Raw genomic sequence first — 14,330 nt, 5'->3', positions numbered from 1 at the left:
GGAGCATGTGTGAGGAGGAGGGGAGTATATGGGGAGAGTGTATTGGGGGTGCAGGGAAGTGTGAAGAAGGAAAGGGGCCCAGGAGGAGGGGCAGGGCTGGAGTGCAGTGTGGGGCAGGAGGACTGGGGGATGGGAGATGCAGGAGCTGAAGCTGGGGAAGGCAAGGTGGGCAGGGGGATGTGTCCAAGCTACAGGTGGGAGCCAGGACACTGGCTGTGCACACAATTTACTATAACTTATTCAGAACATAAGAACGGCCAGATGGGGTCAGACCAAAGGTCCATCTAGCCCAGTGTCCGCCTGCCGACAGTGGCCAGTGCCAGGTGCCCCAGAGGGAATGAACAGACAGGAATCATGCCGGGATCAATCCCTTGTCGCCCCATTCCCAGCTTCTGACAAACAGAGGCTAGGGACACCATCCCTGCCTCATCGTGACTAATAGCCACTGAGACACGTGTCCTCCATAAACAAACTAACACGGCTACCGCTCTGAAACTGCACACTGAGTGCATGTTTTCAGAGAACTATCCACAATGACTCTAAGATCTCTCCTGAATGGTAACAGCTAATTTAGACCCTGTCACTTTATATGTATAGTTGGGATTATGTTTTCCAGTGTACATTACTTTGCGTTTATTCACACTGAATTTCATTTACCATTTTGTTGCCCAGTCACCCAGTTTTGTAAGATCATAGACGCATAGAAGATTAGGGTTGGAAGAGACCTCACGAGGTCATCTAGTCCAACCCCCTGCTCACAGAAGGACCAAACCCAACTAAATCATCCCAGCCAGGGCTTTGTCAAGACGGGCCTTAAAAATCTCTAAGGAAGGAGATTCCACCAGCTCCCCAGGTAACCCATTCCAGTGATTCACCATCCTCCTAGTGAATAGTGTTTCCTAATATCCAACCTAGACCTCCCCCACTGCAACATGAGACCATTGCTCCTTGTTCTGTCATCTCCCACCACTGAGAACAGCCTACCTCCATCCTCTGTGGAACCCCCTTTCAGGTAGTTGGGGCTGCTATCAAATCCCGCCTCACCCATCTCTTCTGCACACTAAATTAACACAGTTCCCTCAGCCTCTCCTCAGAAGTCATGTGCCCCAGCCCCCAATCATTTTCGTTACCCTCCACCGGAGTCTTTCCAATTTGTCCAAATCCTTTCTGTAGATGGGGAATCAAAACTGGACACAATACTCCAGATGCGGCCTCACCAATGCCGAACAGAGGGGAACGATCACTTCCCTCGATCTGCTGGCAACGCTCCTACTCATGCAGCCCAATATGCCATTAGCCTTCTTGGCAAGAAGGGCACACTGCTGACTCATCTCCAGCTTCTCGTCCACTGTAATCCCCTTTGTAACTCTTCACAGTCTGCTTTGGTCTTCACTTATTCATGCTGTGGCTGCACACCAGGTCCCCTGTAGGGATCGGGCCCCCTGTCATGCCAGTCACTGCACAGGCCCTGCCCCACAGAGTTCACAGGCTGATCCCCCGGCCCCACAGATCCACAGGCAGGATCAGGGCCAAAGGGGATGGGGAAGGACGATAGCTCCCAAAGCGCCTGATGATGCAGAGACTGAATCCCTGATCCCTTCACCCACATGAGTGTCCCACTGACATCAGACATGGCTCAGGGGAGTTACACACACGTCTGGGGGGGGTCAGGACCTGGGGAGGCGGGGGGGCAGGCTGACGCAGGCTGGTAACTTATTTGGTCCTGTTAGTTCCTCAATGTCTCAGGGATTATTTAGTCTCAGATCCTGCAGCCTCGCAGTGTGGACCCTCACTCACTCTCACAGCCTCCTGGAGCCTTCCCTCACCTCAGTAACGTGACACACAGCGCCTGCAGGATCGGGGCCTTGCTCCCTAGTTCCTAATGGCCAGTTACAGACCAGAGGGCCGCCCCCCGTGCTGGACGCTGGACACACACAACAGGGACAGCCCTGACCTGGCTTATGTATGAGCTGAAGAACAGACGGATCTAACGGGGACAGAGCTCTCCCCTTTTCTTCCCCTCAGCTCCTCCGGCTGTGCACCAGCCACTGTCCATTTCACTCCCCTTCAGTCACAATCAGACGCCGGATCCGGCGAGCAGGGCTGCTGATGCTGCTTCTCCCTGGCTAACTAATTAAAGAGAGTCAGTGGAGCAGGGGGACTGGACCCAGGGTCTCCAACCACCCGGCTCCAGAGCCATTCTCAAGCCCCTGCTCTCTGGCCCAGTTCTACTTTTCCCCAGTGGAATAGCTCCCACAGGAGCGATGGAGGGGGCCCCACAGCAGAGTACCCCACAGCGCAGGGACTAAGGCACCCTGTGAGGTGGCAGAGCCTTGCTCAAATCCAGTCTCCCGCACAGGCAGAGGGAGCCTGAAACCAGGTGTCTCCTACCCCCCAGGTGATGCCCAAATCACTCGGTTCCTCCCACACTGTTGTGTGAGCTCATACAATATCAGGGTGGAAGGGACTTCAAGAGGTCATCTCGTCCAACCTCCAGCTCAAAACAGGATCAACCCCAACTAAATCATATCAGCCAGGGCTTTGTCAAGCCTGACTCATAGACTCTAAGGTCAGAAGGGACCATTATGATCATCTAGTCTGACCTCTGGCACAAAGCAGGCCACAGAATCTCACCCACCCACTCCTGCAATAAACCTCTCACCTATATCTGAGCTACTGAAGTCCTCAAATCACGGTTTAAAGACTTCAAGGTGCAGAGAATCCTCCACCAAGTGACCCGTGCCCCACACTGCAGAGGAAGGCGAAAAAACCCCAGGGCCTCTGCCACTCTGCCCTGGAGGAAAATTCCTTCCCAACCCCAATTATGGCAATCAGCTAAACCCTGAACATGTGGGAAAGACTCACGAGCCAGATACCCAGGAAAGAATTCTCTGTAGTAACTCAGATCCCCCGCAACATCCCATCACAGGCCATTGGGCCTATTTACCACTAGTAGACAAAGATCAATTAATAGCCAAAATCATGTTATCCCATCATATCATCTCCTCCATAAACTTATTGAGTTTAATCTTGAAGCCAGATAGGTCTTTTGCCCCCGCTGCTTCCCTTGGAAGGCTGTTCCAGAACTTCACTCCTCTGATGGTTCGAAACCTTCATCTAATTTCAAGTCTAAACTTCCCAGTGACCAGTTTATAGCCATTTGTTCTTGGGTCCACATTGGTACTGAGCTTAAATAATTCCTCTCCCTCTCCGGTATTTATCCCTCTGATATATTTAGAGAGAGCAATCATATCTCTCCTCAGCTTTCTTTTGGTTAGGCTAAACAAGCCAAGCTCCTTGAGTCTCCTTTCATAAGACAGGTTTTCCATTCCTCGGATCATCCTAGTAGCCCTTCTCTGTACCTGTTCGAGTTTCAATTCATCCTTCCTAAACATGGGAGACCAGAACTGCACACAGTATTCCAGGTGAGGTCTCACCAGTGCCTTGTATAATGGTACTAAAACCTCCTTATCTCGACTGGAAATACCTCGACTGGTGCACCGAAGACCGCATTAGCTTTTTTCACGGCCATATCACATTGGCGGCTCATAGTCATCCTGTGGTCAACCAGTACTCCAAGGTCCTTTCCCTCCTCCGTTACTTCTAATTGATATGTTCCCAGCTTATAACTAAAATTCTTGTTATTAATCCCTAAATGCATGACCTTACACTTCCCATGATTAAATTTCATCCTATTAATATCACTCCAGTTTACAAGATCACACAGATCTTCCTGTATGATATCCCGGTCCTTCTCTAAATTGGCAATACCTCCCAGCTTTGTGTCATCCGCAAACTTTATTAGCACACTCCCACTTTTTGTGCCGAAATCAGTAATAAGATTAAATAAGACTGGTCCCAAAACCGATCCCTGAGGAACTCCACTGGTAACCTCCCTCTAGCCTGACATTTCACCTTTCAGCAGGACCCGCTATAATCTCCCTGTTAACCATTTCCTTATCCATCTTTCAATTTTCATGTTGATCCCCATCTTTGCCAGTTTAACCAATAATTCCCCATGTGGCACCATATCAAACGTCTTCCTGAAATCTTGGTCAATTAGATCCACTGTGTTTCCTTTGTCTAAAAAATCTGTTACTTTCTCAAAGAAGGAGATCAGGTTCGTTTGGCATGATCTACCTTTTGTAAAACCATCTTGTATTTTGTCCCATTTACCACTGACCTCAATGTCCTTAACTACTTTCTCCTTCAAAAATTTTTCCAAGACCTTGCATACTGCAGATGTCAAACTAACAGGCCTGTAGTTATCCAGATCACGTTTTTTTCTCCTTTCTTAAAAATAGCTCACTCCTCACCAAAAACAAATCTAGAATGGCACCCCCTCTTGTCGGTTCAGCAACTACTTGATGAAGGAATCGATCGGCTATCGCATCTAGGAACATCTGAGCCCGATTATTATTAGTAGCACTTGTCCTCCAGTCTATATCTGGGAAGTTAAAGTCTCCCATGATCACGCAGTTCCCATTAGTATTTACTTCATTAAAAACATTATAGAGGTCTCTATCCATATCCAAATCAGATCCCGGTGGTCTATAGCACACTCCAAGCACTATCCCAGGGGAGGCTCTAGTAGCTTTCTTTCCCAATGTGATTTCTGACCTTAAAAACCTCTAAGGAAGGAGATTCCACCACCTCCCTAGGTAACCCATTCCAGTGCTTCACCATCCTCCTAGTGAAAGTGTTTCCTAATATCCAACCTAGACCTCCCCCACTGCAATTTGAGACCATTGCTCCTTGTTCTGTCATCTGCCACCACTGAGAACAGTCTAGATCCATCCTCCTTGTAACCCCCTTTCAGGTAGTTGAAAGCAGCTATCAAATTCCTCCTCATTCTTCTCTTCTGCAGACTAAATAATCCCAGTTCCCTCAGCCTCTCCTCATAAATCATGTACTCCAGCCCCCTAATCATTTTTGTTGCCCTCCGCTGGACTCTTTCCAATTTATCCACATCCTTCTTGTAGTGTGGGGCCCAAAACTGGACACAGGACTCCAGATGAGGCCTCACCAATGTCGAATAGAGGGGAATGATCACGTCCCTCGACCTGCTGGCAATGCTCCTACTTATACAGCCCAAAATGCCGTTTGCCCTTGTTGCCAAGCACGGCACACTGTTGACTCATATCCAGCTTCTTGTCCACTGTAACCCTTAGGTCCTTTTCTGCAGAACTGCTGCCTAGCTACTCGGTCCCTAGTCTGTACCAGTGCATGGGATTCTTACGTCCTAAGTGCAGGACTCTGCATTTGTCCTTGTTGAACCTCATCAGATTTCCTTTGGCCCAATCCTCTAATTTGTCTTGGTCACTCTGTATCCTATCCCTACCCTCCAGCATAACTACCACTCCTCCCAGTTTAGTGTCATCTGCAAACTTGCTGAGGGTGCAATCCACGCCATCCTCCAGACCATTCATGAAGATATTGAACAAAACCGGCCCCAGGACTGACCCTTGGGGCACTCCACTTGATACAGGCTGCCAACAAGACATGGAGCCATTGATCGCTACCCATTGGGCCAGATGATCTAGCCAGCTTTCTGTCCACCTTATAGTCAATTCATCCAGCCCACACTTCTTTAACTTGCTGGCAAGATACTGTGGGAGACCGTATCAAAAGCTTTGCTGAAGTCAAGGAATAAGACGTCCATTGCTATCCCCTCATCCACAGAGCCAGTTATCTCATTATAAAAGGCAGTTAGGTTAATCAGGCATGACTTGCCCTTGGTGAATCCATGCTGACTGTTCCTGATCACTTTTCCTCTCCTCTAAGTGCTTCAGAATTGATTCCTTGAGGGCCTGCTCCATGATTTTTCCACGGACTGAGGTGAGGCTGACTGGCCTGCAGCGTGGGGCCCACAACTGTGAACACTGGGGGGCCTGATTCTGGGATTTAGGCACCTTAGCCCCTTTATGGCTCTAGCCCTTGGACACTGAAGTGATGGGAGCAACAGGGACACTACGGATCAAAGTCTGATCCCGCTCCTGCCTCTCAGAGATCTGGCTCCCTGCCTCTTGACACTGCCCTGCAGCGGCCTCTGCTCCCCACTCGCCTGCTGCTTCCAGCCACTCCCTCTCCCCTCCTCACTCCATCTCTTCTTTTACAGGGCCCTGCACTTAATTTCTCTCTTTTCCTCTCTCCACGCTGCTGTCATCTGCCATCCACCCCGCTCCTCCCCTCAGTCACCCTCCCTGGTCCCCACCCCAGCTCTCCCTCCCTTTCCTCAGCTTCCCACACTCGTCCTCAGTAACTTCAGCTTCCAAGGCGATGGCCCATCCGACCCTCTGCTCCCCATCTCCTCACCCTTCCCTCTGCATTCACCTGGCTGCCCTGGGTCAGCTCCCCGACTCTCCAGAAGGGCCATGCACTGGACTTGGGTTCACCAAGCCCTGCTCTCTGAACTCTCCGGTGCAGACTCCTCTGCTCCGATCATCACCTGGTCTTTCTCAGCATCATCCACCAATCACCTCTCCCCATGATTTGTAATGTGTGTGCCTCAGTTTCCCCTATAAGCTGCATGGTTATCAAGGTGGGGGAAAAGGTTGTTTATGCTGCAGAGATCCAGGTGTGACTGATGTCTCACTATCTGGGGTCTGAGCCCCATGCTGATGTGGAGTCCCAGAAGACAACTGCCTGGACGTTTGGCACCAAGCAACTAATGACGATGGATGACCCATTCTCTGTAGGAAGCCAACCAGCTGTGACCAGCTGGAAAACAAAGAGCCGAAGACGAGTCCAGATGACAATGTTTGGCAGAAACAAGAACAAAAGACTAAGGAGGGGCCCCTTGGGGCTAAGTGTGGGCTGCTGGAGGGAGGAGAAGCTTCTGGACTGGAACAAAAGAGAAAGTTCTGGACAGACCCAGATGGACTTGCTGTAACTTTCCATTCTCTAATGGTTAGGTTAAGTTTAGAGGAGAGAGCAACAAGAGTGATGTCGTGGTGGGCTTGTGCTGTAGACCACCAGATCAGGAGGATGAGGTAGACGAGGCTTTCTTCAGACAACTAACAAGTTTCCAGATCACAGGCCCTGGTTCTCATGGGGGACTTCAATCACCCTGACATCTGCTGGGAGAGCAATACAGCAGTGCATAGTCAATCCAGGAAGTTTTTGGAGAGTGTTGGGAACAACTTCCTGGTGCAAGTGCTGGAGGAACCAACTAGGGGCCCTGCTCCTCTTGACCTGCTCACCAACAAGGAAGAATTGGTAGAGGAAGTAGAAGTGGGTGGCAACCTAGGCAGCAGTGACCATGAGATGGTCGAGTTCAGGATCCTGACAAAAGGAAGAAAGAAGAGCAGCAGAATACAGACCCTGGATTTCAGAAAAGCAGATTTTGACTCCCTCAGGGAATTGATGGGCAGGATCCCCTGAGAGGCTAATATGAAGGGGAAAGGAGTCCAGGAGAGCTGGCTGTATTTTAAAGAAGCCTTATTGAGGGCACAGGAAGAAACCATCCCGATGTGCAGAAAGAATGGCAAATATGGCAGGCGACCAGCTTGGCTTCACAGTGAAAATCTTCGGTAAACTTAAATACAAAAAGGAAGCTTACAAGAAGTGGAAACTAGATGACTACGGAGGAGTATAACCATATTGCTCGAGCATGCAGGGGTGTAATCAGGAAGGCCAAAGCACAATTGGAGTTGCAGCTAGCAAGGGATGTGAAGGGTAAGAAGACGGGTTTCTACAGGTATGTTAGCAACAAGAAGGCGGTCAGGGAAAGTGTGGGACTCTTACTGAATGGAGGAGGCAACTTAGTGACAGATGATGTAGAAAAAGTTGAAGTACTCACAATGCTTTTTCTGCCAGTCTTCACAGACAAGGTCAGCTCCCAGACTGCTGCACTTGGCAGCAGAGTATGGGGAGGAGGTGAGAAGCCCTCAATGGTGAAAAGAACAGGTTAAGGACTATTTAGAAAAGCTGGACATGCACAAGTCCATAGAGTCGGATCTAGTGCCTCCAAGGGTGCCGAGAGAGTTGGCTGATGTGATTGCAGAGTCATTGGCCATTATCCTTGAAAACCTGAGGCCATTGGGATGAGGTGCCGGACGACTGGAAAAAGGTAAATATAGTGTCCATCTTTAAAAAAGGGAAGAACAAGAACACAGGGAACTACAGACCTGTCAGCCTCACTTCAGTCCCTGGAAAAATCATGGAGCAGAGCTTCAAGGAATCCATTTTGAAGCACTTGGAGGAGAGGAAGCTGATCAGGAACAGTCAACATGGATTCACCAAGAGCAAGTCATGCCTGACCAACCTGATTGCCTTCTATGATGAGAGCACTGGCTCTGTGGATATGGGGAAACCAGTGGACGTGTTATTCCTTGACTTTAGCAAAGCTTTTGATAGGGTCTCCCACAGTATTCTTGTCAGCAAGTTAAAGAAGTATGGATTGGATGAATGGACTATAAGGTGGATAGAAAGCTAGCTAGATCTTCGGGCTCAACGAGTAGGGATCAACGGCTCGATGTCTAGCTGGCAGCCGGTATCAAGCAGAGTGCCCCAGGGGTCAGTCCTGGGGCCGGTTTTGTTCAACATCTTTATTAATGATCTGGATGATGGGATGGATTGCACCGTCAGAAAGTTTGTGGATGACACTAAGGTAGTGGGATAGGTAGATATGCTGGAGGGTAGGCACAGGGTCCAGAGTGACCAAGACAAATTAGAGGATAGGGCCAAAAGAAATCTGATGAGGTTCAACAAGGACAAGTGCAGAGTCCTGCACTTAGGTTGGAAGCATCCCATGCACCGCAACAGGCTGCGGACCGACTGGCTAAGTGGCAATTCTCCAGAAAAGGACCGGGGGATGACAGTGCATGGGAAGCTGGAGATGAGTCAGCGGTGTGCCCTTGTTGCCAAGAAGGCCAACGGCATACTGGGCTGCATTAGTCGGAGCATTGCCAGCAGATCGAGGGAAGAGATTATTCCCCTCTATGCGGCACTGGTGAGGCCACATCTGGAGTATTGCGGCCAGTTTTGGTCCCCCCCCCACTAAACAAAGGACGTGGACAAATTGGATAGAGTCCAGTGGAGGGCAACGAAAATGACTAGGGGGCTGGGGCACATGACTTATGAGGAGAGGCTGAGAGAACTGGGGTTATTTAGTCTGCAGAAGAAAAGAGTGAGGGGAGAATTTGACAGCAGCCTTCAACTACGTGAAGGGGAGTTCCAAAAAGGAAGGAGCTCAGCTGTTCTCAGTGGTGGCAGAAGACACAACAAGGAGCAATGGTCTCAAGTTGCAGTGGGGGAGATCTAGGTTGGATATTAGGAAACACTATTTCACTAGGAGGGTGGTGAAGCACTGGAATGGGTTACCTAGGGAGGTGGTGGAATCTCCCTCCTTAGAGGTTTTTAAGGTCCAGCTTGACAAAGCCCTGGCTGGGATGATTTAGTTGGGGATTGGTCCTGCTTTGAGCAGGGGGTTGGACTAGATGACCTCCTGAGGTCTCTTCCAACCCATGTCTTCCATGGTCCTATGATCCTGTAGGGCCAGGCTGCACCGGGGCCTAACCCTCTTTAAGTCAAAACAAGCCTGTTACTGAGGTGACACAAGAGCACCAATGCGCCTTAAACCATTTCAAACAAACCCCAAACCACCCCGCTGCCTCACCCAGCTCAATACGGGCTGCTGAGCTCCCCAGGGCCTGAGCTGCTGCCTCCTGGGGCACAAGGAAGATTCAAGTCCACGCCTGGAAAAGCAGGATGGGCCTTCCCCTCTCCTCACCCCACCCTGCTGGGATCCGGAAGCTCTTTCTCCGGCAGGTTCAGGAGACCCCAACCGCACAAACGCAGCAGCTGTTCTGGGCTCTGCCGCGGGAGCTCACCTCGCCCAAACGAAGACCCGACTAACGCACAGATCCAGGGGCCCCAAACTCTCCCCCGCCCCGGGGCGCCAACACGCGGCCAGAGAGAGAGCGGGGCTGACATCTCCTCCCTGGGATGACGCCTCGAAGGACCTGCTTCCAGGACAGACAGGACCCATTGGGGACGGTGGGTGCGAGGAGACTGGTGCTGACGGAGCCCGGCTGGACGGAGCCGAGGACAAGCCGCACGCGGGAGTCCCGGGCCCTGGGGTGACACCCGGCGGGAGGAACCGTCTGGGAGCCATTAAAGGTCCGAGAGACCCGAGAAGCCTTTTCCCGTCACTGAACCCTGGTCTGTCTGGGGGTCAATTTACTCCCCCGCTAACCCTCAGCCCGGCTCTGCCCACAGGACGCGGGTCTGAGCGCCCCGCCCGGCCCGGAGACGCGGGCAGGGACCCAGCCTGGGCAGCGCCTGGCCCCGGGGATGCCCCGCAGCCCGGGAGCCGCACGGGGCTCGTCGGCGGGTGCAGCACCCATGGGTGCTGGTCCGAGCGGGGCCGCACCCCCCGGCTGGGGGCGGTCGGCGGGAGACGCCGGGGTCACCGCTCGGGTCAGGGGCGCTCCGCCCCCCACGGCACATTGTCCCCGCAGCCCCCGGCAGCGCCGGGCACAAGGGGGCCAGGACCCCCCCCCGGTCACTATAGCAACGTCACTGATCCCTGTCAGCGACCGCTCAGTGCCGGGGGGGCGCGGGGGGGTCTCCCGACACCTCTGAACGCAGAGCCCAGAACCGCCCCCCCCCGGCACCCAGCTCCCCCCAGCCCGGCTGCCCCCGTCCTGCCCCCCCCCCGGCACCCAGCTCCCCCCAGCCCGGCTGCCCCCCCGGCACCCAGCTCCCCCCAGCCCGGCTGCCCCCGTCCTGCACCCCCCCCCGGCACCCAGCTCCCCCCAGCCCGGCTGCCCCCGTCCTGCCCCCCCCCGGCACCCAGCTCCCCCCAGCCCGGCTGCCCCCGTCCTGCCCCCCCCGGCACCCAGCTCCCCCCAGCCCGGCTGCCCCCGTCCTGCCCCCCCCCGGCACCCAGCTCCCCCCAGCCCGGCTGCCCCCGTCCTGCCCCCCCCCCCGGCACCCAGCTCCCCCCAGCCCGGCTGCCCCCGTCCTGCCCCCCCGATACTCACGGGATCGGGCCCCCGGCAGGGCTGCAGCCCCCAGCAGCGGCAGCAGGAGGCGCAGCGCCAGCGCCATGCCCGGACCCCCCGCAGCGCGGCCGGACGCGGCCCCGGGACCCGAGAACGCCGCGGGGGGCGGAGCCCGCTCCTGCCCCGGGAGCCTCCGGCCTGCAGGGATTGGCTGGGGAGGGGGCATTCCGCCAATCGCGACGCGGAGCCCCCGTTTCGTCACCAGTCGCTGGGCAGAGCCCGGCGGGGCCGGCAGGCGAAGGGAAAGCGAAAGTCCGAGCGGGAGAGGAGGGGCGGGTTCGGCGCGGGACCCGAGAACGCCGCGGGGGGCGGAGCCAGCTCCTGCCCCCGAGCATCCCGCCAATCGCGACGCGGAGGCCCGGTGTCGTCACCAGTCGCTGGGCAGAGCCCGGCGGGGGCGGGGCCGGCAGGCAGTCCGAGCGGGAGAGGGCGGGCGGAGGGTTCGGCGCGGCGGGGACCGTGGCCTCGGGGCTGCCCGGCCCGGAGCCGCGACTCGCTCCCCGGCCGAGGTCGCTGTTCCATGGAGGCCGGGGCTGGAGCCCGGGGGGGGCCGGCGGGAGAGGGGGGGTCACAGCCCGGGCCGGGCCCCGCCCCCGGCCGGGGACCCCCCGAGCCTCCAGGGGCCCCGCAGCCCGCGGGGGACGGGCCGCGGCAGCTCGGGCTCCGGTCGGTCCGGGGGCCCCGGGGCCGGGGCTCTCGCCGCTCTCCCGGAGCTCGGCCGCTGCTCCGGCCGGCGAGGGGCTCGAACCGCTCCGCGGGGCCGGTGAACGAAGCGCTCGCCGCCGCTCTCCCCTTGGGGGAGTGAGACACGGTCATCCCGGCACCTCCCTGGGCATGGGGAGAGGAGTCCGGGCCCCAGCCCCCTGCTCTACCCCCTAGACCCCACTTCCCTCCCGGAGCAAGGGAGAGAACCCAGGAGTCCGGGCCCCAGCCCCCTGCTCTACCCCCTAGACCCCACTTCCCTCCCGGAGCAAGGGAGAGAACCCAGGAGTCCGGACTCCAGCCCCCTGCTCTACCCCCTAGACCCCACTTCCCTCCCGGAGCAAGGGAGAGAACCCAGGAGTCCGGGCTCCAGCCCCCTGCTCTACCCCCTAGACCCCACTTCCCTCCCGGAGCAAGGGAGAGAACCCAGGAGTCCGGGCTGCAGCCCCCCACTCTACCCCCTAGACCCCACTTCCCTCCCGGAGCAAGGGAGAGAACCCAGGAGTCCGGGCTCCAGCCCCCTGATCTAGGCACAGGCAGATGATGACCTAACCCCTTTATTTTCTCTGCTTTTGCCGGTCACTCGGCTGTTTACATCATTTCTGGGAACTCTTTTTGGTGCGTCCCCTCCTCTGGCGGGGAGAGGAGGTTCCGAGGCTCTGGGGCCTGGGAAGTTTGCCCCATGCTGCAGTTGGGTCACTGTGGGCGTTAGTATCACTGGGTTTTGGATCCTGCCCTGGGCTGGTCTGTCCTGGTCTGGGGAGCCAGGCTCATGGGAAACTTCCCCATCTGGGATGCTGTCAAGGCGGATTCCCCACTGGCACTTCGAGCGCAGAAGGCCGGGATCCACAAGGTCTCTACACATTAATACTGGCCACTCCAGGCTTGTATTAAACTCCCTCGGTTCCAGATACCCCTGGCCTTGGGCTGGGAAATGCTGCCACCAAATGCAGAACCCCCCTGAGAGCCCAGGAAGGCACATTCGGGAATTCTTTCCTGTGGGGTACCCCCAAGCTCTTCCACCTCCCTCCCCAACCCCCGGGGAAGAGCTGAGAAAAGGAAAAGAAAAAGAAATCAGCTGTTGCCAGCAACTAACTGAAAAATGTGCACGGACCTCTAAAGACACAGAAATCCAAGCATGGTCTTCACAAATGTAAATTTTATTAAGAAAGAAATAAAGAACAAGCATGTGGAGACTCAGGCAGTTGCTAGATATTAAAAGAGCAGCTGCAAGGATTCAGCACCAAGAGTGACGTTCTTGGGGTCCAGCTTAAAGGTTACAAAAACCCCTGCACTTCAGGTCAGGGGAAAGCAAGTCACAAAGTTCCATGAAAGTGCCCTTACGCACGCGAAAGTTTCGCAGCCACTGGGAATCGTCCCAGACCTGCAACACTATGCGGTCCCACCAGTCTGTGCTTGTTTCCCGGGCCCAGAATCGGCGTTCCACTGCATGAACCTGCCCCATTAGCACCATGGTGCACCATGATGGGTAACGCGTGTGGTATTTAATGTGATCCTAATTGCCCAAGTGAGCTGAGCGGGCTCCATGCTTGCCATGGTATGGCGTCCGCACAGGTAACTCAAGAAAAAAGGCGCAAAACGATTGTCTGCTGTTGCTTTCACGGAGGGAGGGAGGGAACGGGGGCCTGACGATATGGACCCAGAACCACCCGCAACAATGTTTTAGCCCCATCAGGCATTGGGATCTCAACCCAGAATTCCAATGGGCAGCGGAGACTGCGGGAACTGCGGGATAGCCACCCACAGTGTAATGCTCCGGAAGTCGACGCTAGCCTCGGTCCTGTGGAAGCACTCCGTCGAGTGAATGCACTTAATGCACTTAGAGCATTTTTTGTGGGGACACACACAAATCGACAATCTAAAAAGGATTTCTAAAAAAACGACTTCTATAAATTCGACCTAATTTCGTAGTGTAGACATACCCTTAGAATTTAGTAAGTAATCTAGCTAGGTATGTGTCGGATTATGATTTCTTTAAATGGCTGAGAAAATAGCTGTGCTGAAGAGAATGAATATTCCTGTCTGTGTGTCTTTTTTGTAACTTAAGGTTTTGCCTAGAGGGATTCTTTATGTTTTGAATCTAATTACCCTGTAAGGTATCTACCATCCTGATTTTACAGGTGATCCTTTTTTTTTTTTTTTTTTTTTTTTTTTTTTTTACTGTTTCTTTTATTAAAATGTTTCTTTTCAAGAACTGAATCCTTTTTCATTGTTCTAAGATCCAAGGGCTTGGGTCTGTGGTCACCTATGCAAATTGGTGAGGATTTTTACCAAACCTTCCCCAGGAAGTGGGGTGCAAGAGTTGGGAGGATTTTGGGGGGAAAGACGTTTCCAAACAACGCTTTCCCAGTAACCCAGATAAACGTTGGGTGGTGGCAGTGGAAGTCCAAGGGCAAAGGGTAAAATAGTTTGTACCTTGAGAAGTTTTATCCGAAGCTGGTAAGAGTAAGCTTAGGAGGTTTTCATGCAGGTCCCCACATCTGCACCCTAGAGTTCAGAGTGGGGAAGGAACCTTAACACCAGTGGATGCATCCGATGAAGTAGGTTTTAGCCCATGAAAATTTATGCCCAAATACGTTTGTTAGTCTCTAAGGTGCC

General features: G+C 54.2%; 1 protein-coding gene across 10 annotated transcripts in view; it reads right to left on the bottom strand.

The window, feature by feature from the left end:
- The window catches only part of LOC142068375 (class I histocompatibility antigen, F10 alpha chain-like), a 42,699-nt gene extending 31,354 nt beyond the window's left edge, over window positions 1–11,345 (bottom strand). For 7 of the 10 annotated variants that reach the window (XM_075127402.1, XM_075127406.1, XM_075127400.1 and 4 more), the window contains exons 1-2: window positions 10,989–11,345; window positions 9,834–9,965 (exon numbers count right to left, since the gene is read on the bottom strand). In XM_075127402.1, coding sequence (XP_074983503.1) covers window positions 9,834–9,965; window positions 10,989–11,344 — 488 coding nt within the window. In that variant the 5' untranslated portion in view covers window position 11,345. Of the gene's footprint in view, window positions 1–9,833; window positions 9,966–10,988 lie in introns of those variants that run through there. The other 3 variants (XM_075127410.1, XM_075127409.1, XM_075127407.1) reach the window with 2 other exon arrangements.
- Between the last annotated feature and the right edge of the window lie 2,985 nt (window positions 11,346–14,330).

Source organism: Caretta caretta, chromosome 4, assembly GCF_965140235.1.
Source record: "Caretta caretta isolate rCarCar2 chromosome 4, rCarCar1.hap1, whole genome shotgun sequence".
NCBI classification, from domain to species: Eukaryota; Metazoa; Chordata; order Testudines; family Cheloniidae; genus Caretta; species Caretta caretta.
Note: the sequence above shows the minus strand (reverse complement) of the source record. Positions and strands in the feature narration are given on the sequence as shown.